At 43.8% G+C, this 27359-nt stretch overlaps 1 protein-coding gene across 1 annotated transcript; it reads left to right on the top strand.

Moving 5' to 3' along the window:
* Window positions 1-26676, top strand: CKMT2 (creatine kinase, mitochondrial 2). Its single transcript, XM_075136582.1, has 11 exons — window positions 1-51; window positions 6336-6409; window positions 9530-9702; window positions 12104-12302; window positions 13474-13569; window positions 14310-14531; window positions 16921-17006; window positions 19481-19604; window positions 22023-22157; window positions 22515-22640; window positions 26446-26676. Exons 3-11 carry the CDS (start codon window positions 9551-9553, stop codon window positions 26563-26565), a joined length of 1260 nt encoding a protein of 419 aa, XP_074992683.1. The 5' UTR covers window positions 1-51; window positions 6336-6409; window positions 9530-9550; the 3' UTR covers window positions 26566-26676.
* The last annotated feature ends 683 nt before the right edge of the window (window positions 26677-27359 follow it).

Raw genomic sequence — 27359 nt, 5'->3', positions numbered from 1 at the left:
ACACTCTTGGCTCGCTGCAGGCAGCAGGACGTCTCTACCTTCAGCTTCAAGGTCAGTTTAACTACTTATATTGCTTTTCTCGCCTCAAATTGTGTGTGAGGGTTATTAAAAATGAATTCAAAGCACCACAGGATGTGGTGTAATTTGGTTATAATTTATCGATTCGCATAACTACTTGGTGCAGGAAAAAATGTGTCCACTGTGCAGCTGCTTCAAATGCTGACCCTTAAGTAACAGCTTAAGTAAGGGAAAAATAAGTCCCTCTGCACGTATGTAACAAGTTCAGAGAAAACACCTCTAATTCAGTAAGTTTTCTGTGATTTTGATTGTAGCTCTCTGCACTGCGGAGATGAGGGTTTTATACTGTAAAATAGTGTCAGATTGATTCAGAGGGGCAAGCACTCCCAGCATCTTGGTTGGGCTTCGGTAGAAGAATTTGGGCTTCTGAGACGCACCAGGGTCAGACCTTCAGCTGATAGAAATAAAAAATCATGCTGTTACTACGGGGTAGTTACTAAGGAGTATTGTCTGATCTATGAAGAGTCTTTTCCATGTCTTCTCTATTCATGTGAAGCAATTCATAGATTCATAGCTTGGATTTTTTTTTCCCCCAGATTATTAGATTGTTATAACCATTCACTGACCTCTGGCATTACAAGAAGAAAGAAACTGTATTTTAGTTTATTTTTCGTAGAGATATTCCATGCTGTGATTAAGGCACAGTTAGACTGATGTGTGCACTGACATTGTTTCTGCACTCCTGAGATTTGAGCTTAAACCCAGACCAGTCAGAAAGGTTCAAGTCTTGCTCAGGGTGAGCTATGAGAAACTGAAAACCCCACCAATATTGCTTTATGAGATTTAATGTTTTAATTTCTGTCTTACCCTCTGAACCTGTAGAGTGATACAGCAAACCAAGAGCAATGTAAACTGTTTTCTGGGCATCTAAAAATGGTGTCTCATGCATGTAGTCACTTGTGACATTTATTACAGATGTTTCTAAGATGCCAGCAACTTCCATAGATGGGCAGAGAAAACTTTCCACTGGCATCTGTAGGCTTTAGCTCCAGCTAAGGATGACTCAAAGAAATTACTTCTCAAATATAAAAGACCAGCCTCCTTCTCCCTCCAAGTTCAGCTCACTGCAGTGATACCGTTAGCTAAACAGCCTAACAGTTTAAGATGTGTGTATACATTATCTGTGATTATGTGCCTGTGTGAACTTTAGCTATGCCTCTGCCATTCCTCTAAAATGTCGCTCAGGATCACATGGTGTGGCAATTAATACCACCTATGACATGGTTCAAATATTTAATCTAGTTCTATTTCTAGAAATGTCACTGTAACCCTTGTACCTTCCTTCCCTCCTTGGCTAAAAGTGTTGCACAGTGCTGCATACTGTGAAATATAAGATAACCAATACCTGTGTTCAAATACATTAAGAGAAAAACGGAGCTGACATCTTCCTCTTTAAAAGAAGTTCAAGAAAGTAAAGAATTAATAGCAATTATTTTTCAAATATTAAAAGTAGTAGTAAAGTTCACAAGTTCCTTAAAGGGTAAAGAGGCGGTTTGTGCATTTCTGACGATTCACTCGCCTCTGAAGTTCCCAGGGAAGGATGCAACAGCTTCACCTCTGTGCAGATCACACAGGACCTCTATGTGCAATGGGACTTGGCCGAGGCTGCCCGAGCATGGTGGTAGCTGTGAATCAGATGTCCTGGAGACCCTCTGAAGCCTCTGGCCAGAGCAGTTTTGATATGTCAGACTTTTCTTAAGTCGATGATTTAAAAGACGGACCTTTTTAGTGTTGGTGAGGAACCTGCTGTACAAAAGCCATATTTCTTCTGGAGACTACCTTCAACTTTGACAGAGGTTTTAGTCCAAGTGTATCGTGAATACGAGGGAAAACTGGTTTAAAGCCCTGAAATAGGCATTCTCCAATTTTTTTCATGCTAGGATTCAAACTGTGGTTACAAACAGTGGGTACAAACAGCCCCTCCACCTTAAATGATACTTGCAATCCTTCGGGCTGTTTCTCAGCCAGCGCCAGATTTGCCATAGTGACTTCTGCTAAATCTTGCTGCTGGCTTTTGCTTCTGCCTTCATCATGCATGGTAGGTGATACATATATTAAAATACAGTTTTAAAACCAAAATACACTCCTGGCAGGACATTAATGGCCTGAAGGCTGGTTACAGGTAGCTGAGCATGCCTTGGGGGACAGCAGAGAGATAAAGGCTATGACCTCTAAGATCATGACCTTTCGGACAGGTTTTGCTGATTCACTGGCCATAAGTCATCACAGCGTATGGAATACTGCTTTGGAAAAGGCAATGCCAAGCTGGCTCTGAATTTGTTTACCCTTTATGGTGCCGATGTGGTGAGAGAATGGGTATGGTTTTGCTCTGCTATGAAGAAACACTACATGCTGTACGGCTTAGTGGCTGTTACTTTAAGTCATGTTGCATATACTCTCCTCACAATTAACCACTGCAGACATTGCTCCACAAGATGACTTGCAAGGAATTAATCAAAACTGTTCACTGTAGGAGGGAACCTGATGCATGGAAGATACACAGCAACTGTTTCTGAGACAATTGCTCTGTGTTTCTTTCCTCTCCTGTATAGCAGTATTTTTACTTTCTCCAAGTGATAACACAAACAAAAGTGACCTTGGAAATAAAACTTTAAAGGACTTGTTGCCAGTGACAAATTCCACTCTCAGAGCCACTGAGCTGGGCTCCATGCCCTGCCCTTGGGACAAAGGCATGCGTAATCCTGGAGGGATACAAAAGGCATCTTAACTCGTTATCATGAGGAAGAGACAGTATCCAAAGTATCAGCAGAATGACATAATAAGGGGCAAATGTGCAAGGCAAGATGTCCAAGCATTTTGTAAAGCTATTAGATTCATATTCCGGGAGCCATCAAAGTGCTTTGCAGCACACTTGACTAATAAGGAAAAAAAAACCCTTCCCTGCCACTTTACCTGTAGAAAATCCACCTGATGCTGGATACCAGCTGAGATGTGTATCTTACCCTCCACCTTCAGCAGTCAAAGGATGCCCAGTTGTGGGCACTGCTGAGGACCATGCTATCTGCAAAGGAAAGGAAGAACCAGATGTGTTGGAAGTACTGGGTGCCAGTAGAGCAGATCAGTCCTGACCATGATAAGGAAAAGCAGAAGATAAATGACTTGAATAGGACCACTGCATGAGAGCCAGCAACCTTGGCACTCGCATTAGAGAGCTGGTGAGCCAAACTCTAGTGATGCCATGTGCAGCAGAAGGAGGTGCACCCTCCCAGTTACGGCACAGGCTGGCACCGCAGTGCTCATGAGGTCCATTTTTTTTTTGTATTTCTGCCATCTGCTAAGGGATTTGAGAAGCTCATGCTCTTCTCTCCCTGATATTCCCTGCCTGCTCTTCTTTCCATCAGCCTGCAAGAAGATCAGTGCTGGCCCAACCTGTGGACTTGAGCTAGCACTTCAGTGTGTATTTCCCCACTGCAAAACACCAGTTCTCATTAATTCACTTTGGACTGCTGCGTCTCCTGATGTGTCAGCATCTGCTGATCTGCATACAGAACATATATGGTGCTCCAGCTTTTTTATGGCCTTACACTGAAACAGTTCAGTTTAGATCACATCTCTGAATATTTCTTACACGATGTGCTGAAATCCCCACATTATCAGATTGGTAAGGAAGAAGCTGTCTGACTTTTAATGTGCCTATCCATTACATTTGGGAAAAACAGTTTTATTACTATCAGAGTATTATCTGAGTGGCACATGCTTAAGGTCTCATGCCATGAATCATAAGAATCTCATTAAAATCTATAAAATAAAATTATTAAGCTTTATACCTCAAAAAAAGTGTTGTGTCCGATACCATAGAAATTAGACCTTGTTTGGACAACTGAAGAAGAGATGTTTACAGATCTAAAAATCAGTGCAGGTTTAGATGCAGCTAATTCTGTCCTATCTGTTGCCAAAATAAAGTCCAAATTCACATGTAGTTCGTGGCGTGTTGAAAGAACTTGAAACTTCTGCAAGGTTGGGGCAGTTATAAACCACTTAGCAGAGAAGCAATTTTTAAGTAGAAAACCATAAATGATAATGGGGAACCATTTAAGAATATTTTATCAGTACACTCAGAATCCCGCAACAGAAGAGAAAACGTCTCTGCTTATTGGGAAGCGTTCCAGTTTAAAGGGAAAGTGAAAGTAATAGTAAAAAAAAAACGGTGGGACTGATAGAGACTTAAGTTACCCAGGTTCCTGCTATTGCAGACAGCCCCATCACACAATCTCACTCGGAAGTGTATCTATGTCTGTATCAGAAATAGTGCCCTGACTGCTCCGACCAGGACGGTCCCCAGGCCATGCTGGGGACTGCAGCCACCACTCCCCAGCCGCGGTTCAGGGAAGTGCGTGACTCCCAAAAGGGGCCAGCACTTGGCAGGCAATGGCCAGGGATTGCACCTCTAGTGAACCGCTGCGGTCCCAAGGGGCTGATATGATCTCCGAATGCAAAAGCTATTTAGTAGACGCAGAGACGCTCTGCAGCTTCCATTTTGGAGACTGGTACAACTGTTACTGGATTGACAGGACCATTCCGGTATTAGGAGGATGTTGGGGACGAAATAAAATGGAAAGAGTTCAGGGAAGAACCAAAGAGTGATTAATTAACTTGAAAATATGATAAAAAACTGATGGAGAGACCTAAAAAGCGATAGCTATTAAGTAGCTACATGTGGAACAAATAATGAGTAGAAATTTCTGCAACAAACTGATAAAAGTAATAACAAAGGCCAGTGATTCAAATTGAAGACAAACAAATGCAGGCCAAAAAATAAGAGTTGTTTTTTTTTTTTAAGTCAGGTTGATTAACCCTTGGAATTCCTTTATCTTCTCTAGATTGCACTTTCTCTAGATAGTTTTAAATGGAAGACAGATGCTTTCCTAATGCAGCTGATCAACACAGGCAAGCGCTCAATTCCTTTTCAAGGGTTAAAACTGATAATCACAAAAGTTCTTCTGATCTTGAAAAATTAACCTTTCTCCTTCCCAGCTGCGCTATGGTAGCACTATAGGCATCTATGAGAACATGAATTTTCTATCATCATGAGCAGAAGGGAAGATCCTTAGGAAACACCTACAAAAGAAAAGTGTGCATCTTCATTTTTTAGACTGTGCAGTGGTTAAATTTCCCTGATGAAAGTGAAATCCTTACAGTGGAGGGCTAATGATGAAACTTGAATCACAGCATGGTATTTCTGGTAAAGTGTTCTTAGAAAAACCTTACACCTTTAACGACACCTTTGGCTGGAATAATTACATTTCTCCGAATCCACAGAGGTGGTAATGGTGCAAACTTATTGTTAGGGCAGGTTGACATTTTCTGTGGGGAAAAAAACAGCTGAATCTGTTAATAATTTGAGGTCAGATTTGACAAATAGCTTTGATGAGAAATTTTTTTAGTTTGAGACCATTCCGTTCAGACTTTTTCAAAATGGATCTTTTTGAAATGTTTGTTTTGAAGCAATGCATTACTTAGAAATCATGCTATTTTTAGAGGGGAAAAAAATGAAAAACAAACCAAAATGGTCTTGTTTCCTGTCAAATGAAGTGTCTTGTTCATTATGCACCCTCATTATGTAAAAACTTTGTTCGCTGAACTTGTACACCAGGTTTTTGTGCAAGTCTATTTGTACTGGTTTGATTGCATGTGGACTACCTGCGCAGGGCATAACACGGACTCAGTTTGTGCTGCGGTATTATATGCATTTATATTCAGAACTATAGCCCACCCTTGTGGCAAGAGGTGTTTATTAAATTAGGAGTTAAAATTGATAAAAAAGATTACAGTCTCCTTTCCACAGCAGTCCAGATGATGTTTTTCTTCTCCTAAGAAATTCTAACTTTCATGTTCCCCTAGACCCTTTGCATTTGACAGTCACAGATGATGGTCCCTGCGATGGCAATGCCACGCTGCAGTCAGAAGGTCCTTCCTAAGGAGCAGAAGATCAGGCCAGCTGTCGTCTCCCAGTTCCTGCAGGCAGCAGCCGTGTGATGCTATGATTGACGCTTGTCAGGTCACCTTCTCAGCAGGGTCACCTCTTCTGCAGGAGTGACTCAGTTTAAAAAGCTGAGGCACCGACTGGTAAAGACAGAAACTGAACTCCTGCTTACAGAACTGCAAATTTTGGGGAACTAAATGTTAGGCTGAGGAGTGCTGGGCTTAAATTGTAGCAGGAGATGTGTAGTTAGAGATAAGTTTTTAAAAAAAAGAAAAAAAAAGCCTATCTTACTCTGATTTTTTTTTTTTTTTAGGTAGTTAACCTACGCAGGCTGCGGCATCTCCAGTGTTGGAGGCTTTCAAGAGCTGTTAGAGAAGCATCTGTCAGGTAAAGTAGAGCCTGCCTCAGGGTAAAGAAAACCTTTTCTGTGATCCGACAAGGCAAGAATGTCCTGGGGACAAGGCATGCAGCCACAGTGGTGGATAACATTGCCAACAAGAAAAATACTTGCGTTATGTGACTTCATTAAAACTCAAAAAGGAAAACAATTTTATGAGCATAAAATCTGCCTTTGATCAGGTGTCCAAAAGTTGGTCATTCTGTCCCAAAGGTACAGGCCCGTTTAGTGTATCAGACCCTGACAGGGTGAGAAAACTGCTGGTGCTGCCTGAACAAGGGAGGAGGGGACAAGGAAACGGTCCATGCTGAGAGGGTCTGCTTTAGGGATTAAAGCTCGGCATTGCACATCCAGTCAAAGAGAGGCGTACATAAGAGTGAGGAGAGTAAGGCACAACGTCCCTGTGTTTCCCAGATCAGCCGTGGCACAAAGCCTTCACCGTTTGAGTTACCAAGGGAGTCTCTTTGCCTTTTCAAACTGGTTCCTTTTCCCCCGGGTTCAAGTGTTTCTTTTTCCAGTCGGTACATTTCTCTTTCTGTTCGCAACCTGTGATTTCTGTTACCACCCTGTACCTCAGGCGCGCAGTGTAGTTCAGCCTGAAGGTCAAGGATGCTGAGCTATCCGCAGCCACCCAGGGTATTGTTTGCAGTTTTGCAATATTGTTCACATTCTGCAGAAGGTTTGCTCTGCTCAGGTGCTCTCAGGATCGGGCGCTCTCTTATCCAATAGCTGTTGCAAGGGCAAAGCGAACGATACAAGAAGCACTGAATCAGCAGCTAAACAACCTTTCGCTTTTAACAACTTCAGCGAGCACTGTTCGTCTCCCAAAGAAATCGCAGAGAGCAGCTTCTAGCATCCTTCACCCTCGCAGAGCTCCCGTGTACTTCTCAGCTCCTCCACAACAAATTAATGCCAAGTGCCTAGTGAAGAGTACGCTGTGTTTACCTTCCAGACCCAGACTACAACATTGTGCCGATCCGGAGAGTAACTTTCTGGCTGGGACATTGCTTCTATCCGTTGTACACCCTTGATCATTGGAAAAGGCTCAACGGTAGAAAAATATGCAGCCAGTCCATCAATAGCTGCTGTTACAAAGGATGGGACTTTCCCGTCACGTTGCATTAGTACAAGGAATGGAGGTTATGTGAAAACAGCAAACAATACAGTGCAGTCTTGCCAGCAGATACGTGACATGGCTAAATATCATGACCTGTCTGAGGCTGTTAGCTTTACCTGCGAGGCTGCGATGCACACTGTAGTCGATAGGTGCACTGCTCGTGTTATTTCTGAAGCATCGTAATTATACTGTTGTGCCTCACGCTTCTTTCTAAATACATAGTGCACATGATTCCTCTAATTTAATCAGATGTCCAGACCAGATTTGTCCCTTAAAGTGACACAGGATTCAGAAGCTCCCAAAAAATCCAAGCTGGTGGAGATGCCGATGAGTGCCTGGGGTCGTTGAAGTCATAATGGCATCATCTGCAAGGGGATTTTGAGACAGCTTCTAGTTTTCAGGACAGGATTTTGATTGCCAGCCAATTCCTTGCAGTAGAGATGGCATCTGTGAAACAGAACTATAAATACATAGAACTGCTGTGAAAATACATGTATTGTTTCTCAGACATTTAGATATAACAATAATAGTTCTGTGCAGATTAGTCATAAGCAAATATTTCCAGAGTGTAGGATGGGGATGCTATACTGTGAAAAAGCACAAGAACCATCTGCTAAATACACAGAAAAGAAAGCAGCACAAAAACCTCCATCACAAACCTCGTATCTGATTTTGATTTACAGTCAAACATTCTCCCACTGCATCTTGGGAGGGAGAAATCCTGTTGCCGTCATGAGAGCCTGTCCTGCAACTCTCACCTACACAAATTCACAGGTGGAGGGGAGCCACTCCCGGAGAGAAGATAAGGCTATGTTGGATGATCTGGCCTCCTGTCCCAGCCCAGTGTCTGCTCGTATTTAGTCATACTCTAGTGCTCTGCAACTAATTCTTGAGGACTCAGAATAGCTGAGGAAATGGCAATGTATTCCTAATGGGAAAAAAAATATACGCCCTCCCTGTGTGGTGTCTCCCCATTTCTGTTTTAGGGAAATTCTTTGAGTGAAAAAATATTGACACTTCAGTCAGCACCTTTCTCTGGAAGGAAAGTTAGATAAATGTATATTGCATTTCAAAGGCATGGAGGAGACAGAATAACAAAATTCAGGTATAAAATTGTTTAAACAAGATACAGGACGTGAAAGAAATTACTCTCAAACTTGAAACACACCTGTGTTTCTCATCTGACATATGTGACTAAAGTACAAAGAAGATACTGCTTCGCAACAAAAAACATGCAAGCAGATGAGAAGATCTTTTTACCAAGTAAGAAGATACAGATGCAACATTGCATTTGTCTTGACAGAAGGGGAAAAGGCAAAGAAGTACAGGGTTTGGGGTAACTACCCCAGATCTACATGAAAATTATTGGAAATTAGAACACTTGTTCACTGAAAATAAAACCAAATGCTTTGAGGTGTTTAGTTTAACCTTGAAAGAACGGTGAAGAGATTGCATAAAAAATTGCGTTTTTTAAAACTTTGAAAAAACAACTGAAGCAGCATACCCTGGAGGAAAGGTTATGTTCTCTTGTAAATCTTCCATTCCCATTTCCCAAAGATGATTTACCAGAGTCCAGTTTTAAGAATAAGCTTCTGTCAATGACACAAATTGGAACTTGTGTCCTTTATTTAAACAGGAGTTATATCTTCCTGAGGAACTCACAGTCACTGGCAATACTAGTCAAATTCTGATTCCTGGAAGAAAAAATATGCATTGTCTTCTTCAGACTTTCACAGAACATGCCATTTTCTCTGCTAGACTTAGAGATCTCCTGTACTCCAGACATAATCCAGTAGAATTAAATAGAAAAAATACACGTATAGAAATAATACATGTAAATACTAACCATTTTTCTGAACACAATATGTGAGTGCAAATCAATACTAAAAATAAATGTCTTCTCTTACAGGGCTACCATTTAAAGTGAGGGTTTGCTTGTCATTTGTACTGCATGAGGACTTATGGGTTGACATTGGGCTGTCTTCTCTTCCAGACATCGTATCCTCCGAGAGGAATGGCTAGCACCTTCTGCCGTCTCCTGGCTGGCCGTGCAAGCACTGCACTCTTTGCAGCCGCCGGCACAGGGGTGCTAACCACCGGGTACCTCCTCAACCAGCAAAATGTGAAGGCTGCTGTTCAGGAAAAACGGAAACTCTTCCCTCCAAGGTAAGCAGTTGGGGTTAGGCAGTCAGCTGGGCACAGTGCCCTGTTAACTGGGCTAGGAGCAATGTTTAACTCTTTGGAAGAAGAAGATCCCTATCAAAGCTGCAGAGTCCTCATGTGGCCACGCCGTCTGTGTGTCTCTCCATGGGCTGTGTGACCTGAAAAACAGCACACTTTATTAATAACCCCAGTTTTATGTAGCACCAGCAATGGTCTTCAAGACCAGAAAGCAGGGATGTGAGATAGTATCAACACTCAAAAAAAAACCATTGCCGAACAATGACAAGCCTAAAAAATGTTTCAAATTTTAGGCAAAGCGCTAAATTAGTCCTTATTTTATCTCATCAGCTATTGAACACTTTGCAGCTCAACTTATTGGACTGGCCGGTTGTACAGAGTCTACCATTAGGAAATGTGAAAATATTTTCATTAGGCAAGTAGTGAAGAAATTTCCCATATAACTAACTACGGCATTCTCCTAGAGAAGCTGGTGGCTCACGGCCTAGACAGGTCCACTCTTCGCTGGGTAAAAAACTGGCTGGACGGCCGAGCCCAGAGAGTTGTGGTCCAGTTAAATCCAGTTGGCGGCCGGTCACGAGCGGTGTTCCCCAGGGCTCAGTACTGGGGCCGGTCCTGTTCAATATCTTTATCAACGATCTGGACGAGGGGATCGAGTGCTCCCTCAGTAAGTTTGCAGACGACGCCAAACTGGGCGGGAGCGTTGATCTGCTGGAGGGTAGGAAGGCTCTGCAGAGGGACCTGGACAGGCTGGATCGATGGGCTGAGGCCAACTGTATGAGGTTCAACAAGGCCAAGTGCCAGGTCCTGCACTTGGGCCACAACAACCCCAGGCATCGCTACAGGCTTGGGGAAGAGTGGCTGGAAAGGTGCCAGGAGGAAAAGGACCTGGGGGTGCTGGTCGACAGCCGGCTGAACATGAGCCGGCAGTGTGCCCAGGTGGCCAAGAAGGCCAACGGCATCCTGGCCTGTATTAGGAATAGTGTGGCCAGCAGGAGCAGGGAGGTGATCGTGCCCCTGTACTGGGCACTGGTGAGGCCACACCTCGAATCCTGTGTTCAGTTTTGGGCCCCTCACTACAAGAAGGACATGGAGGTGCTGGAGCGTGTCCAGAGGAGGGCAACGAAGCTGGTGAAGGGCCTGGAGCACAAGTCTGATGGGGACCGGCTGAGGGAACTGGGACTGTTTAGTCTGGAGAAGAGGCGGCTGAGGGGAGACCTCATCGCGCTCTACAACTACCTGAAGGGAGGTTGTAGTGAGGTGGGTGTTGGTCTCTTCTCCTAAGCGATAGGACGAGAGGAAATGGCCTCAAGTTGCACCAAGGGAGGTTTAGGATGGACATTAGGAAAAATTTCTTTACGGAAAGAGTGGTCAGGCCTTGGAACAGGCTGCCCAGGGAAGTGGTGGAGTCACCGTCCCTGGAAGTATTTAAAAGACGTGTAGATGAGGCGCTTAGGGACATGGTTTCGTGGGTATGGTGGTGTTGCGTTGACGGTTGGGCTCGATGATCTTAGAGATCTTTTCCAACCTTAATGATTCTATGATTCTATGATTCTACTGCTTTTGAAATACTACTAATTCTGTTACAAACTGGCTGGTTGATGATTAGAAACTAATTACAGATCTTCTTCTGTGTAGGTTGACTTTACTGGCCACACTTGTGAAAAACAATATGGACCAGCCTCTGGCAGACTTTTTAATTTTTTTTTTAAGTAGTGAATAGTATCCTAGTTAAAATAAATTCTTACAGAAATAACGTAGTTGTGCATAAAGCAAAGCCTTACCACTACAAGGTAGATGTGGTCTGACTCAGTTGCAAAAATGCCTTGCTAAAGCATAATATCTTCTTTTTCCCTGGCTTAGTGCACCATACAGCTTTCCATAAATAATAATGCCATAAAAGCAAACCCATATATTGTAGAAGAACTAGCTTCTCAGCTGACATAGATCAGACAGTCTCACCAATGTCCACTAAGCTGTGAGAGCACCTGGGCTCCCAATTACAACAAACTTCTTCACTGAACTTAATTCCCTTCGTACTCGAACAAAACAATGTTAGAGCTCTTCTGTTTCTGAATAAGAATGTCTCCGCTTAGCACACTTTCAGAGCTCACTGGGATTCATTTTCCTGATGGCCCCGAGTAGCAGAAAGCTGCAATTGCCTGTTCACACTGGTGGCCCACCAGTGTGCAATATGGAGTACTTTCAGTGACCTGAATCTTCATCCCTTCCTAAAATTCAATGCAACATAAACCAAGAAGTAATTATACTTTTAAACCGTGCTGTGTACTATGTATCTCATGATTCCTTTAATAGCTTCATAAACTAGCAAGGATTACTCTTCAAAGATGACACATTAATTGCTTGGGATTCTTCTTCTCTTCAGCGCAGACTATCCTGATCTCCGCAAACATAACAACTGCATGGCTGAGTGCCTCACACCGGCCATTTACTCTAGGCTAAGGGACAAGATGACTCCCAACGGCTACACCCTGGACCAGTGCATCCAAACTGGGGTTGACAATCCTGGCCATCCTTTCATTAAAACTGTGGGCATGGTCGCAGGTGATGAAGAATCCTATGAGGTAAGACATTTCCACAACACTGTCATATTTTGTTCAGTTTTCGTGGTATCATTCACAAGAGCTCTTTAGATGAAGACAGATTCCTGGTAGAGTATGCCCTCCTAAGATAAATTGTATCCCGGAGAGTACATAAGGGGCAGGCCATCTGCATAAAGATGGTGTTTTTCCTTCTCTTACACATTAGGAAATGCACGAACATGAGGTGTCACTACAGGTGACCTCTCTGCTGCAATTGAAGTCAATAAACTGTACCTGCTTGGGAGCAGCTGCTACCTGCTTCCAGCAACTAAGTTTAGTTCCTACAACTAAACTTAGTTTATGGCAAAACTATGCAACCCTGAGACACACAAAATAAAGGTAATGTGGAAATTACATTGTGGAAGAGCAGAGGCAGAAATGAAATAAAAAAGTCTTCTGGGAAGTGCCAGACATCCTTAAGCCACAGCTTTTGGATCATGATGAAAACCGAAGACTGACAGCATTAGGGTGGACAGGTTTATTTAACTCTGGAATAAAAAGAAGAGGAAAAGAGAAGAAAATCCTTATTTTTATTGACCTTTATGGTCTGCTTCCTTCAGTCTACCATATAATGGTACCTATTATTACACGGTCTCCTAACAGTATCCCAAACACTGGGCTGCTGAGGATGGAATGGGACTTCTGGACTATCAGCTCCTGTCGTTCGGTTTATTCATTTAGATGTGCCACTGCTCCTCATCTGCATGAACGTGTGGTTGTGATTGGTGTTGACACACCTGAGACAAGTGGCTCTAGCGAGGAAGTGAAGACATAGGGTATTCCCCCATGACCTAAAAACAGGAGGCAAGCTTCTGGGGGACCGAGTGTGTGTTCTGGTTGGTAATACATCCTGAAACCTAATCTGGTTGCCACCACATCCAGTACCTGTCTGTGGTAACTAGAGTAAGCTTGTAACTTAAGCAAGTGCAATTGCACCTTCTTTTTGTTGCGAAGATGAGCAACCACTGCAGAGCACTGTCGAGGTCAAAAGCACCCCCTCTTTTCATACTTAGCCCTGTCTGCGTTTGCAAAGCCCTCTTTACGTCTGTCACCCAGGAGCCTGTGCCAGGGGACTTCTCCTGTGGCTGAAGCTGGTGCATTCAAGTGTTTCTATGATGTTGCAGACTCTTTCTAGATTATCTTGACTCTGTAGGTGTTTGCTGAGATTTTTGATCCTGTCATTAAAGCAAGACATAATGGCTATGATCCACGGACAATGAAGCATCACACGGACCTGGATGCATCCAAGGTAGGACTGAAATAAAATAACGAGACAATAAAGGTGCAGGGCTGATTCTTAGAGTGATGATATTGCATGCAATGGTACTTTTCTTTTTCCTGATCCAACTCCAAAGACAGTAATTTCAGGGTTAAGGAAAGTGGGATGCCACTCATGGCCCTAATAGGAAGACAGCTGCATCCCTACCTTGTTCCTAGCACAGGGATCAGCCTCCACCGTACTACGCATTTGGGCCACAGTCGCACTTGGCTCTGTGGGTCTGTTCATGAGCTTACAGATAATCGTGTGTCTAAGGGTTGGAATGAAAGCAGGAGTTGACTCCACTACGCCCACATACACGTGATCAAACCCTGCCTGGTACTTAATATTTCTTTCATATTTCAACTACACTCTGGTTTAGCATCTTCTTGGGCTTTCCTCTTTTGATGGATCTTCCGTACCTGGCCACCTGCCTCTGCCCATATCCGTGTTTCCAAAAGCCATGCAGATTCCTTCATATTTTGGGACCACGAAGGACTAGCTGGTTACTCTGCCACATTCACTCAGCCAAAGAAACTTGTTGTTCCTAAAAAAACCATCGTGGTGCCTGAAACTGAGGGGTTCCTGGTACCTTGCGTATTTGTGATCTTATGGAAAGGTCGTCATGCCTGGGCAGAGAGATGCCCCTCTTTTTGTACGATGTTTTTTTTTAATGATGGAGTACAACACGGGGGGGCCGTGTCTGAACTAACGAAACACCCTTCCTTCAGATCACCCATGGTCAATTTGATGAGCGCTACGTCCTCTCATCACGGGTGCGGACTGGCCGCAGCATCCGGGGCCTCAGCCTTCCTCCTGCCTGCACCAGGGCAGAGCGGAGAGAGGTGGAGAACGTCGTGGTCACCGCGCTCGCTGGGCTGAAAGGAGACCTCTCTGGAAAGTACTACAGCTTGACCAATATGTCCGAGAGGGATCAGCAGCAGCTTATTGACGTAAGTATAGCTCCAGTGCTGACACCATCTTCATTTACTCTCATTTACCTTCATCTTTGTCTTTCTTTGGGGTACATGCTTTCCTGTGTAGCAAAGGAGGATAATCACAGCATTAACCCAGTAGTTAATGGCCTGTCAATATTTTTAATATAATGGCAAATCACCCAGGGTCTATAGTTTTGCTAAATACATACTGTGCAGGTCCGAAACGTGGAGTTATATTCCAGATAGCAAGGTCTGTGTCAAATCAAATATACATGGCTGCTGCCACCTCTTTGGACAAATAGTGAAGTAAATTCAGGACTTTTTCTTGCTCATTTCCTGGAGCAAAGATTGGTATTTTCTATATTAATAACCATTCTAACTAAAAATATTACATTGAGATAAGAATTACGTATTATCTGTATTCTGGACTGTCGGGGTGGGGGGCTTTGGCTGTAATTTCTTTATATCAAAACTACACTAATTCTAATTTCCCCAAAATGGCTGTAGCCAACTGCACCCACGTGACCTTTTCCCAGTCCTGTAACTGTGTTTAAGGACTTGAAGGATCAGGCCCATAACGAGAGTTTTCATTGTCACACAGATGGGAACACAAGGATTTTCATCACGGATTTTGTCACAGCATGTGACATGTCAAACAAACCTTGAATGTGCATTTTAAATATCCAAAGGAATGGCTGTACCCTGTTAGCTATGTTCATGGCACATTAATCCATAACATCAACCAAAAGGGAGCTGATGAAGTAACATAACTATTTATAACCCTGGAACTAGGTGTCACAGTCTGGACTAACCAGGAGTTAAGAATTTGTGTAAGGTCAGTAACTTTTTTAATTGAATGTCCTTGGTAGTATGTTTATTGACAAGATGTTGATGACCTAGTGTAGGTTTTATTTTATTGCCTTTTTCAGCAGGAGAGCTCCTCAGAAAGCAGAGGTCAAAATAGGAGTGTGGAGAACATAGTTCCTTCATGGTTTAAGGCTAAATCCTTTGGGAAGTGGAATAGGTTTCAGCATTTTACCTTGTTTTGTTTGTTTTTATGGTAATGCAAATTTATAGAAATCAGGGCATCGAATGTTGTAACCTTAGATTCCATCTTTAACTTATTCCACTGCTTACCTCCTCCAGTACTTGAGGACCTTGAACCTCTATGGTATATCAGGCTTTCCACCAGCCTTTAATAAGCACCATTCGATCTCTGTAAGATCAAACCAGTGGTAGCTGAATGGCATTCAGCACAGAAGGCATTTGGTACTTTGCAGATTTGGGCCATATCCATGTAAGGGAAACTAATAGTGCTCAGCTGTTTTCTTGCAAAAAGGGGAATTTTTCCTTTAAGCAAAAGTGTCGAGTGGAGGAAACTGAGGAAGGAAAAGTTGTGTCCCTGTGACGAGCAAAGCGAACTCTATACCTTTTCTTTCTGCATGGTTGGAGTTCTGGCTGCATCATGTCCATCACAGGGTATTCAAAGATGAAAACCTAAAACTCTCCACTAAGGGCAAAAAGAAGTAAAGCGTATCAACTTGTCTACCATGTCATATTTATTCTGGATAGCTTGCCTTACTATTCTTAATTAAAACCTAGATTTAAAACAAACAAACAAACAAACAACACCTCCCCCCCCAAAGTCCCCACACACCATTTGATATGGCAGTGTTTCAGGAATTAAGAACTAATAATTTTTCAGCGTACACAGAAAAATCAAATACTTATTTGCTTTGGGAAAAAAAAAGCTCCATTAAAAGAAAAATCTAAATTATCTGAAATGTGGCAAGTCGGTGGCACAGCAAGTGCCACATTTATGAAATCAGAAATAGCATCTCTGTTAAGGAACAGAACAAGTCTGTGATTCCAAAAGGTCAAGCTTAGCACTGATTTAATTCCTACCTTGACTTCATGTTCAGAATAAATTGCTAAATCTCTGTGCTGTAGAAATATCTTTTCTGAACTAGCATTTTTTTTTTTTCAGTCTTTAAGGACTCGTTGCCTTCTCCCACCCTGAAATTTGTCTGTATGCAGGGAACATCTCTGGTGCTAGCAGGCAGGTCCCTCCAGAGTACCCTTTGGTGCGTGTATGTGGTATTAGGTCCCCACCTCCCATTCCTCCCTACATTTGAAAAATATTTTTGGCAAAACATGGTCATATTACCAATGTCAGTGAGAATCTGCAAGACTCAAGAAAATCACCTGGGTAAAGTGCTTTTAGTTTTCAGAAGAAGGAACCAGATTCACAAGCTGTATTATGTGATTTACTTGTACATTGACTGCCTTCACATAAAATGTATTAGACAGCGTTAGACTGCTTCCTTGAATAAACTTGCATTTTGTTTTGTTTTCTCTCTCTCTTTCTCCTTTTCTCTCCCTTTGGCCCCATTTCGGTGTCCAGGACCATTTTCTCTTTGATAAGCCAGTGTCCCCTTTGCTAACATGTGCTGGGATGGCACGTGACTGGCCAGATGCCAGAGGAATCTGGTATGTTGTGTGACATGCAGAAGCTTGTGTTGTGTTTTAAAGATTGTATTACAAGTCTCCTTGCTTGTCCTAACCTTGCAGCCACTCTGTCCCCATACTCACAGCATGTTCAGTTTGCTTTTAAAAAAAAATGTTTTCTTGCTTAATTTTAAAAAAACCAAACAAAATCCAGTAACGAACAACAGAATGGGTAAGACTTTTATATTCAAGAAGCCATCACTAATATCATCCACACAACAGAGTATCATAGGCATGGCTCCCTCTTTGGGTTTTTGTCTCCATTTTTTCTATTTCTAAATAAAAATTTGATTTGGGAAAGAGCCCATGAGTCACCACGCAGTCGGCAGAGCTGAGGTTACAAAAGAGATCTAACACCAGATTGTAGCCATGCTGTCAGCTGGGAACCAGCAGCCATGTAGCTGCAGGTCACCACATTGCAAATTCCTGTCCCACTCCTCACTGTCAAGAGACAGAGTGTTATTTTAATTCCCAGAGCTGAAAGTAACCCTTTCTTTTCAAATGAACTGGACAAAAAGGAGATACAGAAGTTGAATTTCCTATTTTGTGCTAGGTCTGTTTCTACTTTCACAATACCCTTGACATATTTTGTGCCCAAATACGATATTTTCTGGGGAGAGAAAGGGATAATAGCTCTGAGATCAGTGCACACACTCACTAGCAGAGGATGGGGCAGCTGTGCAGTGCATAGCATCTGCATCCACCCTGGTATACTTCTAGGCATTACCAGATGCTTTAATTCTGAAAAATTAGGCTAAAAGGGATTCTGAGGAATCACTTAGCCTATCTCCTTGCCCTAGGCAGGTTCAGGACTTTCAGAGGGGATGGGACTTCATGTGGGAAAAAAACCCTGTTCTCCAAGCAGCGTATGACAATACTGGCTCACGTTCAGAAGCATAGCCAGTATTACTGCAATGAGCTAAACGTGATTGCTGTCGGGGAGCAAGCGCTGTGAAACCTGGTCACCCATGAAACCTGATGACCTGCTGGAAATCTGTGAGGATTTTTTTATTTCAACAAGCTTCAGATTAGTTCCCTGGTCCCCATCTAAATCTGAGGAAGAGGACAAGGACAAATCTGAGGCATCCCATTCATTGTCTCTACAAACAAACAGAAGTACCAACAATATAAATACTATCCAGGGATCTCCTGAATAAAACAGATCTGGCTTGTTTTACATGTGAAATATCAGGCAGACTGGAAAGTATGATTGGAAAGTATTTCAGTAAGCCACCTTTGGAAAACCTGCTTTTCTCCTGCAAGAAATTGTTGTCAAAAAGACTACAGGTTCTGGAAATTATTTTGCTAATAAAGATTGCGATCCTATCCTTGTTATGGGCTGCAGGACTATTCCCACCGACCTCACCGGCAGCAATGGCACAGTTTAAATGCACTCAGCATGGCCTCCCTTCACGTTCCTTATAGCAATGGGGAGACTTAGTTAATTAAAGGGGGAGCTGAGTCAGGTCAACCTCAGACTATTTGGAAAACCCTTCCCTGATCATTTGTACGTGACTGAAGACGAGGTAACCGGACCTCGGGTGACCACAATGTCAGGGCACAGGATGTTTACATCTGGCAAACTCAAAGTGCAAAAAAGGGAGACGCAGTTAAAGACCAGCTGGAAGACAGTCTCTTTGTGAACTTTAACTTTCAAATTTCACGTGTTTCAAACCTGGTAATATTCCACTGTTTGTACGAATGAGTCTGATCCCATCAATCACCTTCTACGTGCTGTAGAAAGGCTGTAGTAGAAGACAGAGAAAGTGGAGAAAAAGCCAGGAAAAGTCACCTCGGGTTTGACCCAGCACTTGCTAAACCTAGCCATGACTGATCCGTTTGAAGCAAGAGGGGGTATCTTCAGGCATTTTCTTGACTGACAAGCCAGCATCGCTAATGTGCTGTCTGGAAGCAACGTGCAGCTGCTGTCCTCGGGCATGTATCTTGACTGATGTGGCAACCCAGCGCTACCAAGCGATACAGAGGGCACTGAGATTTGATTTAGGGGGGAATACAATTAAGTAAGGACATATTGCTTGGCCCCCAGCAGCATGTAAACGTTAGGTTTTTTTCCCTAGCTGCCCAGTTTTCTGAGAACAATAAAAACTGTCCCCAGTGATGGAGGTTGCAGGGCTTGGCTTCTCCCTTTGCTGCACCTCCCAGCTGTGCTCGTGCTAGAGGACAACACGTTTTTCCTTGCTCGGCGCTGCGGCAGCATGATGTGATCAGAAAAACTGCCCTTCTCACTGTGCCTGAGAAACCTGCATAATGCCATTGGCACGGGGGGTCCAACTGTGAAAGCAGCTCAAATCCCTAGCTCTGCAGAACAATGTTATTTTGCTGTACTTAACTTTGCCACAGCCCTGAAAGACTGTGATAAAGCTAAGGATACTGAGAATTATTTTTTCAGAGCTTGTCTTTTTAAAGATACTCTTGATTTTTTTGCTCTCAACCAGGCATAACAATGACAAGACATTTCTCATCTGGATTAATGAAGAGGACCACACCAGGGTGATCTCCATGGAGAAGGGTGGCAACATGAAAAGGGTGTTTGAAAGATTTTGCCGTGGTTTAAAAGAGGTACTATCTCAAAGAATTTATTATTTTCTTTTGTTTATTGCCAGCACTGCTTACCAGCAGTTGCTTACTGTGGTTCATACTGAACTGTCATCTCCGGGAGCAGCAAAATGGAGTAACACCACTCCACATAGCAACCCACACTAATGCAGTTAAAGAAGGAAACACGGGTGAATTGCTAGCTGAGTTGTAGGGAAAAATAAATAAAATGCCTTTGTAGTTTTTGAATTAAAATCTTCAGCACAAGCTGGCTGAAGAAATATCCCCTTTTTGTGCCTGCAGGCTGTGGGAATTCATAAATCAAGCATTTTATTTGGGTTGCTTGGTTTGCTTGAATGAAGAATTTCTTTGGCCCAACCTCTTGGTTCTCATCCCTGATGCTGGGAGCGGAGTGGATGCTGCTGAGGTTCTGCACAGGACTGAGGACTTAAGACCCATGGGCTCACTGCCAATTTTGGGGAGGTACAGGGTTTTGTGAATAAAATACTAAAAACTGATAGCCAGGGCTCCTGGTCTAGCTATTCATAAAGACAAAAAAACCCTTCCTGAGAGGGCGTGTGGATTAAAACAGTTTGGTCTAGACAATCCTGCAAGTTGGCTCTGGCCCTGTGCAGCCCTGTGTACTGCTCTGGCACAGAAGAAGTTGCTTTAACAGAGAAAGGGGATTTTACTGTGTCCCACAGGCAATATAGCAAGGTGCAATGGGACAGGTGACATGGCCAAACACTATTCCAACCACTCTTGTCCACATCATTCCTGGTTGGATTGCCATAATACATGAAACCCTAGAGGTTAAACTATGTCAGACTGAAACTGGCTTGAAATTGTCTCCAAGACCGTAAGAATATTCAGGCTGCATAAAACACCCATTTCTCCCCATTGGGATCCTTGCAAGCTCACTTCATCTGAACTGTGGAGGAACAACATTTGTCTCCATCATGCTGCTTTTCTTCCTGGGTATGGCAATGCATATTGGGCCAGCCTTGGACCGCTTGCTTCATTCTTCTTACCTTAGCAAAACAGCTTCTCTGGCTTTCTAGAGACATCCCTGCCTCAGAAAAGACCCAGCAAGCGTAGAGCTGATACAGCTGTGCACCCCTTCCATATCACTTCACAGCCGCCAGTCAAAAAAACGCAAGGTCAAGTAGGGACAGCAGGGAACTACAATCTTTTGATTGTGGAAGCAGAGGAAGTTCAGAGCATTCCCAGGGAAGTTTGAGTATGTGGCGTGTTTGGGAACAGAGAAAAACAAAAGCACCTAATGTATGCATCTTTGGCATCGGGGGGATTAACTGGGACCCGTTAGGTTTCCAGGGTATACCCATGAGACTGAACAAGTGTACAGGGTGCTGGCCCAGGTGACACAGCTTGCAGATGCAGTTCCCAGCTTTGCCTCTGCTACTGTGCTTAGCTCTCGCTCAACAGAGGAGGATCTACGGACCTGGCCATGGGAAGTGGTCAGACAGCTTTGGGAACTGCGACCAGAGCAGGTGTCTGAGACAGGAAATCAGGTCTAGTTTCCCACCATCAATTTTGGTGTCCTCACACAATATAGAAATGATGTTAGGATATTATTCTGTATCCTTCTGCAGAATGGAAGTATTCACCTATAGTTGCAGAGGTCTTGTGAGCATGAGCTGGTTTATGTATCTGATTCTCCTCTGAAGGAGAAGAGAACTGAATTGAAATTGTATTTGGATCGCAGAAGTAATTCCCGAAGTGTAGATAAGTGAACAGAGTACCAGCCTATTCAAAGGTCAATAGACCCTTGTGATTTTTCTCCGGATAATTATCTCACTCTCCTTTCTAATCTGGTCAGAGATCTATTAATGAAAAGCATTACATACAAGCTATGTTGTCTCCATATAATGGAAGTGTGGCTGTTAATACTGGGCATTTAGAAGTCAAGTGTCCTCCCTCGAGAGTCATGGCATCACCTTGAAAATTACCCCAAACTCAGCTTCAGCTCCTTTAGTTTGCTTCATAGCATTTGAGTCCTTTGTGCTTCTGTGTTGCTACCTTGCTCCAAAAATACCAAGGTTAGAAACGCATAGCAAAAGCCGTAATTCTTATGTGAAGATATGGCTTCATGGGCTAAGGCTATATCAAACCACCACAACAGGGAGCTCTGTGATAAAGTGACAAAGAGTCTGCAAGCCAGTGGTCGTGAGAAAACAATGAAGAAATCCTGGCAATATGCACTGGAGATCTTGGTGTCTGACGAATGCAAACATTTGCATCAGATCCAAACCAGACTGTACTCAGGTGTAAATTTATGCAACTCCACTGGTGTTAGTGAAGTGAAGTTCACCATCAACACAGATACACGGGGAAAAGAATCTCAGCTGTAAGCAGACATCTTAAAATAATGCATGCTGCTCTTTTCTTTTTGCTTTCTTTTTTTTTTTTTTGCCATCATAGGTGGAAAGATTAATTAAAGAACGGGGCTGGGAGTTCATGTGGAACGAGCGTCTCGGATATGTTCTGACCTGTCCTTCCAACCTGGGAACTGGTTTACGTGCTGGAGTCCATGTTAAGCTGCCCAAGCTTAGCAAGGTACGTAAGTCAGTTAAAAGGCCAGTGACATAAGTCAGCTCTTCTGATTTATAAAGGAACAAATGAAAAATGACAGCTTACAGCGAGTGCACATTAGCATGATGTGTAACAAGGTCCCAGGGATAATGCACGACTAATTGAGCACACTTTTATTCTGCAAATTATTGTATTTGTTATGGAAATTAATCTACTCAGCAGATAGATGCCAAGACAGGCTCTAATCCAGGGACTGAGAAAACTATCCACCTCTGTCTGTATTTCTGGAGATGCTATTAAGCCATGGATAATAGCATTGCAAGGATTCGGAACAATAGGCAGGGTAAAAGGCAATAAGCTCAAACCTGTTTTTTCTGATAGGACCCAAGGTTTCAAAAAATCCTGGAGAACCTGAGGCTGCAAAAGCGTGGCACTGGTGGAGTGGACACGGCAGCTGTAGCAGATGTGTATGATATCTCCAACCTGGACCGCATGGGTCGCTCAGAGGTAACCTGTTCTTTTTTTTTCCCTTGCTTTTTAGCTCAGATCTGTACTGACATGAGTCAGTTTCCCTCCGTTTGGGTTCGCTCCGCTGACCTCAGTGGAGCCATGGCAGTTTTTACTCCTGATGAATCTGGTCCAATGGAAATGCTTACACAATGAAAAATTACTGATGTCCATGAAGTGCTTGCCAAATATTCCTGTTGTGACAATGAAAAAAAAAACCCTGAGCAAGTTCCACAAGCGTAACTTGTTTGCACCATGTACCAAGACTCTCCATTGAGAGCACAGAGGTGCTGGAAGGGTTTGGTTTTGGTAAGACAACCCTCAGGGCGGTGTTTCTCAGCATCCCAGCACAAACTCTTAGACCTGCCTGCCTGCTGGAGTGCATAGCTATGAGATGATCGGTGTCCGGCTGTCCCTGCAGCGCTGGACATGAGACATGTGTGTAAGAAGTTGTAGAATGAACTACTGAGGTGGCTCCTACGCATTGGGCAGGTGCCTGCTGTACCTGCTGCAAAATGCTGGGGAAGGAAGCCGGGGTTGAGTCCTAACCCACCCAGGGAATCAGGCACTGAAAGCAAGGCGGTTTGAGGTGTTGTTTTCCTTTTAGTATTCAGTCACGTGCTTTCTCCACAGTGAGACAGCAGGACAAGGCCAATCCTTTCACTCCAAAGTCATTGAGGAGGAGGAGTTAGTGCCATCTTCACGTGTTCGGCGTGGCACTGAGCAGAGGACGCGGGAGAGCTAGGTTTAAATCAGGGCAAAGATTTAATTGTCAGCTCTGAGCCCTCCCTGTTGGGCTGTAGGCTACAATGAGATGGGTTCGTCTCAGACATTTGTTTTCAAGCTCTTTCAGTTTGAATGAGTATTTGTTGTGCCAGAGAGTGGAAATGACCCTACAGCCTGGTGGTGCTGCTGCTCTCCTGGGAGACTCAGGTCTCAGACCTCATTCCAGTTTCATATTTAAGTATTTTACAAAGCAGAACAGCTACTAAATGCAAATCTACTGGAGGATGGGGAGAAGCGGCTGTGTCAAAGAGTTGTAACCTCCTCGCGCTAGCTCTGCCTGAGCCAAACCCTTATTCCAGGTCACAGGCTGCAAGTCCTGTGGCACCACTACAGCTTCCCTTTCCTCGCCAAGACCAGGGCTGTGTTCATCCTTGGCCACGTCAAAAACAACCGAGACAAAAATTTACCTTGCAAGACCCTGAGCACTCTGCTAGTAGATAGGAAACAGAGGTTCAAACCTTCTGTCAGACTGTCTTTCGCTCCCCAGGTGCCTGCTGTCACCTCTCAGCTATGGCTAGGCAGCCCTAGTGGACCCTCTCCACTACCAATGCAATACACGATTTGGGCTCAGATGCCAACCTGCTGGTACACGTCAGGATTTGAAGGGCTGCCTGCTTGCCCAGCAGCAAAATTTTAATTACCTTGTGGGCTTTGCTGCAAGTTACAACTCCATTGCAAAGAAAAGCATGCTGTCAAGGTGTGTTTATCCAGAACAGCAAAGCACCGAGAGGCTTTGGCAGCATAGATATGGATGCAATTTGGTCCTGCTCTTGCAGCGCTAGACCCGAGTTCAGCCTGATTCTTGGTAGGTTTTCGTAACACGAATATAACCGGGTTACAACTAGATTCAAACTGGTCCACAGCCAGCCAGCTGGCTTCCCATCCTCGCTCACCTTGGGTTTTCTGCCACTGGGACACAGCCAAGTCAGGTCTTCTGTGCTTTCTTATTCAGACATGCCCTCGAACGTCTTCACAGCCAAGGGGCATTTGGACAGGGGTTTGGAAATTTTAAATTTTGGAGTTTGATGTAGGCAGGCAGCTATGTTCCTTTGGATCTAAAACAAAATAAATAGGAGTGAAGAGCTATTAAGCTGTATTATTTGCAAAAACAGTATGTGACAAAAAGACATTTATTAATACCTGAAACATCATCATGTGTGCTTTATACTAAAATAACACTAATAATACAAAAGGATTACATGGCATGATTAATTAATATGAGTTCTACTGAAAGATGGCCTAAGGCTATAAATTTTTGCTTATATGAAGACTTCCACCGAAGTCAGTGATTCCTCATACAGCAAGGATTCAAAAGATTAAGCCAACAAATAAGATACAATCCCTACCTTGAAGATTTTGAAATCTAAATAAGACAAGACAAACTCTAGGGGATAGAAATGTTTTATTATAAGACATATTTTTTTCAGTACATAATAAAATAAATTCCATTATGTGGTAAATGTGTTTGCAGAACTGAATTATGTACCCAAAGGTGCAAGATAAAACTGTTTGTATTTTTGCTTTGTTTCAGTTACTGGTCAATGCAAACTCAATATGAAATTCCTTTTCTCCTGGAGGCTGCAAATTCAGACCTCTGATTTCCCAACACAGCTGGTCTGTAAAAGACAATAAAATAAACTGCTAAGCCACTGAAATGCTTTATAGTAAAAACAAATCCCTTGAAAATCCGAGATTGTCACAATAAAGAGACAATGGGATTTAGTCTTCGCATTCGGTTTTAAGAAACCAGTCATTAAAGGTTGCTAATGAACCATTTCATGAAGATTAAGAAAAATCAGTACCACAGCTTGCTGGCTAACAATACCACGGGGCCTGTGGTCCTTGCATGTCACCGCCTGTGGAGAAAGTCTGCTGGGGACAAGGCATCTTGTTTTCTTCAGCAATTTTGAAAACGGTTACAAAGACACCACTACCCCCTGCCATACAGAAGTGCAAATTTTGGTGCTGCTCTGGGCCTGGAGCTAATCCCACCCCTGCCAGTGTAAATCAAGAGCTGAAAACAAAAGAGGGATGGATGATGTAGAGCCAGCATCAGTTTAGGATAAGCGCCTCCGCTTCAGAGATGTGGGTCCTGGGCTTGGGAAAACCACCTCAGCCAAGCCAGCACGCTTGGCAGAATGAGTAGGACATCTTTCCCCACAGCTGACGAATCGTTGCAGCAGGGTTCATGGTTATCTGCAGAGGAACGTATGGTCCTGAGCCATGCCTGTGAAGAAGTACAAGACGGGTTTGATGAGCTTTCTCTAAATGGCTGTGGCCAAACAGGGAGTCCTGCCATCCTCCCATCCCAGCCGAGTGAAGGACTCCCACCCCGTGCCTCCAGCAGCATTCAGGGCTGGTGTGAATCAGGGCAATGAGCCTCTGTCCTCCTCTCCTTCCACCACAGGTCTCCTTGCCTGACTCTGTGCTCACGTAAATGCTCCTGCAAGCACAGGGTCTCGGGAGGTGGGAAGACACATCAACAGCATTAGCTGCTTCAGCGTGAACTGCCCGGTGATGCTGAGCACTCACAGCACTGCTGTTTTGGTTTCTTCATCCTTGTACACGAGTGTGGGGAACACGATGGACAGGCACCCCTGGCTGTGCCAGGCGTTACTTTTCAGCAAACATCTGGGGAGGATCCTGCACTCTTACGGGGGTCACATTTGAAATAGGTCTCTCAACTCACGCCTAAACATTTTCTATAAGGACTTTTGTTTCTTTGCTCTGCTCCTATAGGAATACGAGTAGGAGTGGCATTTGGTGGAAATAACTTTAGGGACCTATTTGAAAATTTCTGTTGCTGGCAGCCAAAACTCAGGGCAAACAGGAGAAGGGAGCTACTATGGACCAGCATGACCCATACCGCCTGTGCCACAGGGTGTATGATCTCTATGCCGCAACCCTCCTTACTTATACCTTTGCCTGCTGTCATTACAGTACAAGCCAATTTTCCCTTCCTCTATTAACAGTGTTAGCTAAAGATCCTATTACTACCATTTTCTTCTTCTTGTTGTAGGTGGAGCTAGTCCAGATTGTCATTGATGGGGTCAATTACCTAGTTGACTGTGAGAAGAAACTGGAAAGAGGTCAAGACATCAAAGTGCCACCACCGTTGCCTCAGTTCAGCAGGAAGTGATCTTGCTGCTGACGGCTAGCAAGTGATGGAAAATACGGCTGCCATTCTGACAGAAAGGCACCTCTGTATATCTCTGTATAAATATCTTGTGTAATAAAACACTACCTGATACCTGATGTCTCGTTAGATGCCTGCTGCACTGGCAGAAGCTGGTCTTCGTGGAGCTTTACTAGGATGCACGCAATACAACCACTGTGGTACGCTCTTCTGTGGGGACTGCTTCCCTTTCTTTCTCGGTTGGTGACAAGAAAAGTACTACCTAAGTAATGCAAAAAGCGCAAATCCTTAATGCTAGCCTGCATTTGCACTTATGGCCATACTTACAAAGTCTCCTACGAGCACCCGATTTTCATTCACAGACACACTTCTCTCCAGTGACTGTCCAGGCAGCCGAAATCTGCCAGCCTGAGGGGCAGGTGCTGTGAAGCGCTCATTGCTTTTTCAGCAACCATTGGACACCATGGTGAGTTCAACAGTTACCTGGAGCAGGCAGCCGCACGTGCGTTCAGTCTCTGAAGTCCACCACTTGACCTGTCACCAGGAACTCAATGGTGTCTCTGCCTGGGAGCTGTCTCTTCTCTGTCCGGGGCTGGTCTGCACACAAAATTCTTTACTGTGTCATCCCAAACCCTCAGACTTTTTCACTCTTGGAGCACTCACCAGGTCAGTTCTCAGCTGACGGACCAGGCTCAGCTGATGGTCACTCATCCAAGTGCCTTAGGACGTACTGCCGCTCTGAGTGAGGTCTCTGTGCGTGCCACTATTCCACGTGGTGAGCAGCTTGGTGGAAAGAA

The sequence above is a fragment of the Calonectris borealis genome, chromosome Z (genome assembly GCF_964195595.1).
Source record: "Calonectris borealis chromosome Z, bCalBor7.hap1.2, whole genome shotgun sequence".
In the NCBI taxonomy this organism is placed as follows: domain Eukaryota; kingdom Metazoa; phylum Chordata; class Aves; order Procellariiformes; family Procellariidae; genus Calonectris; species Calonectris borealis.
The sequence above is the reverse complement of the archived record's forward strand: the minus strand, read 5'-3'. Positions and strand labels throughout refer to the sequence as shown.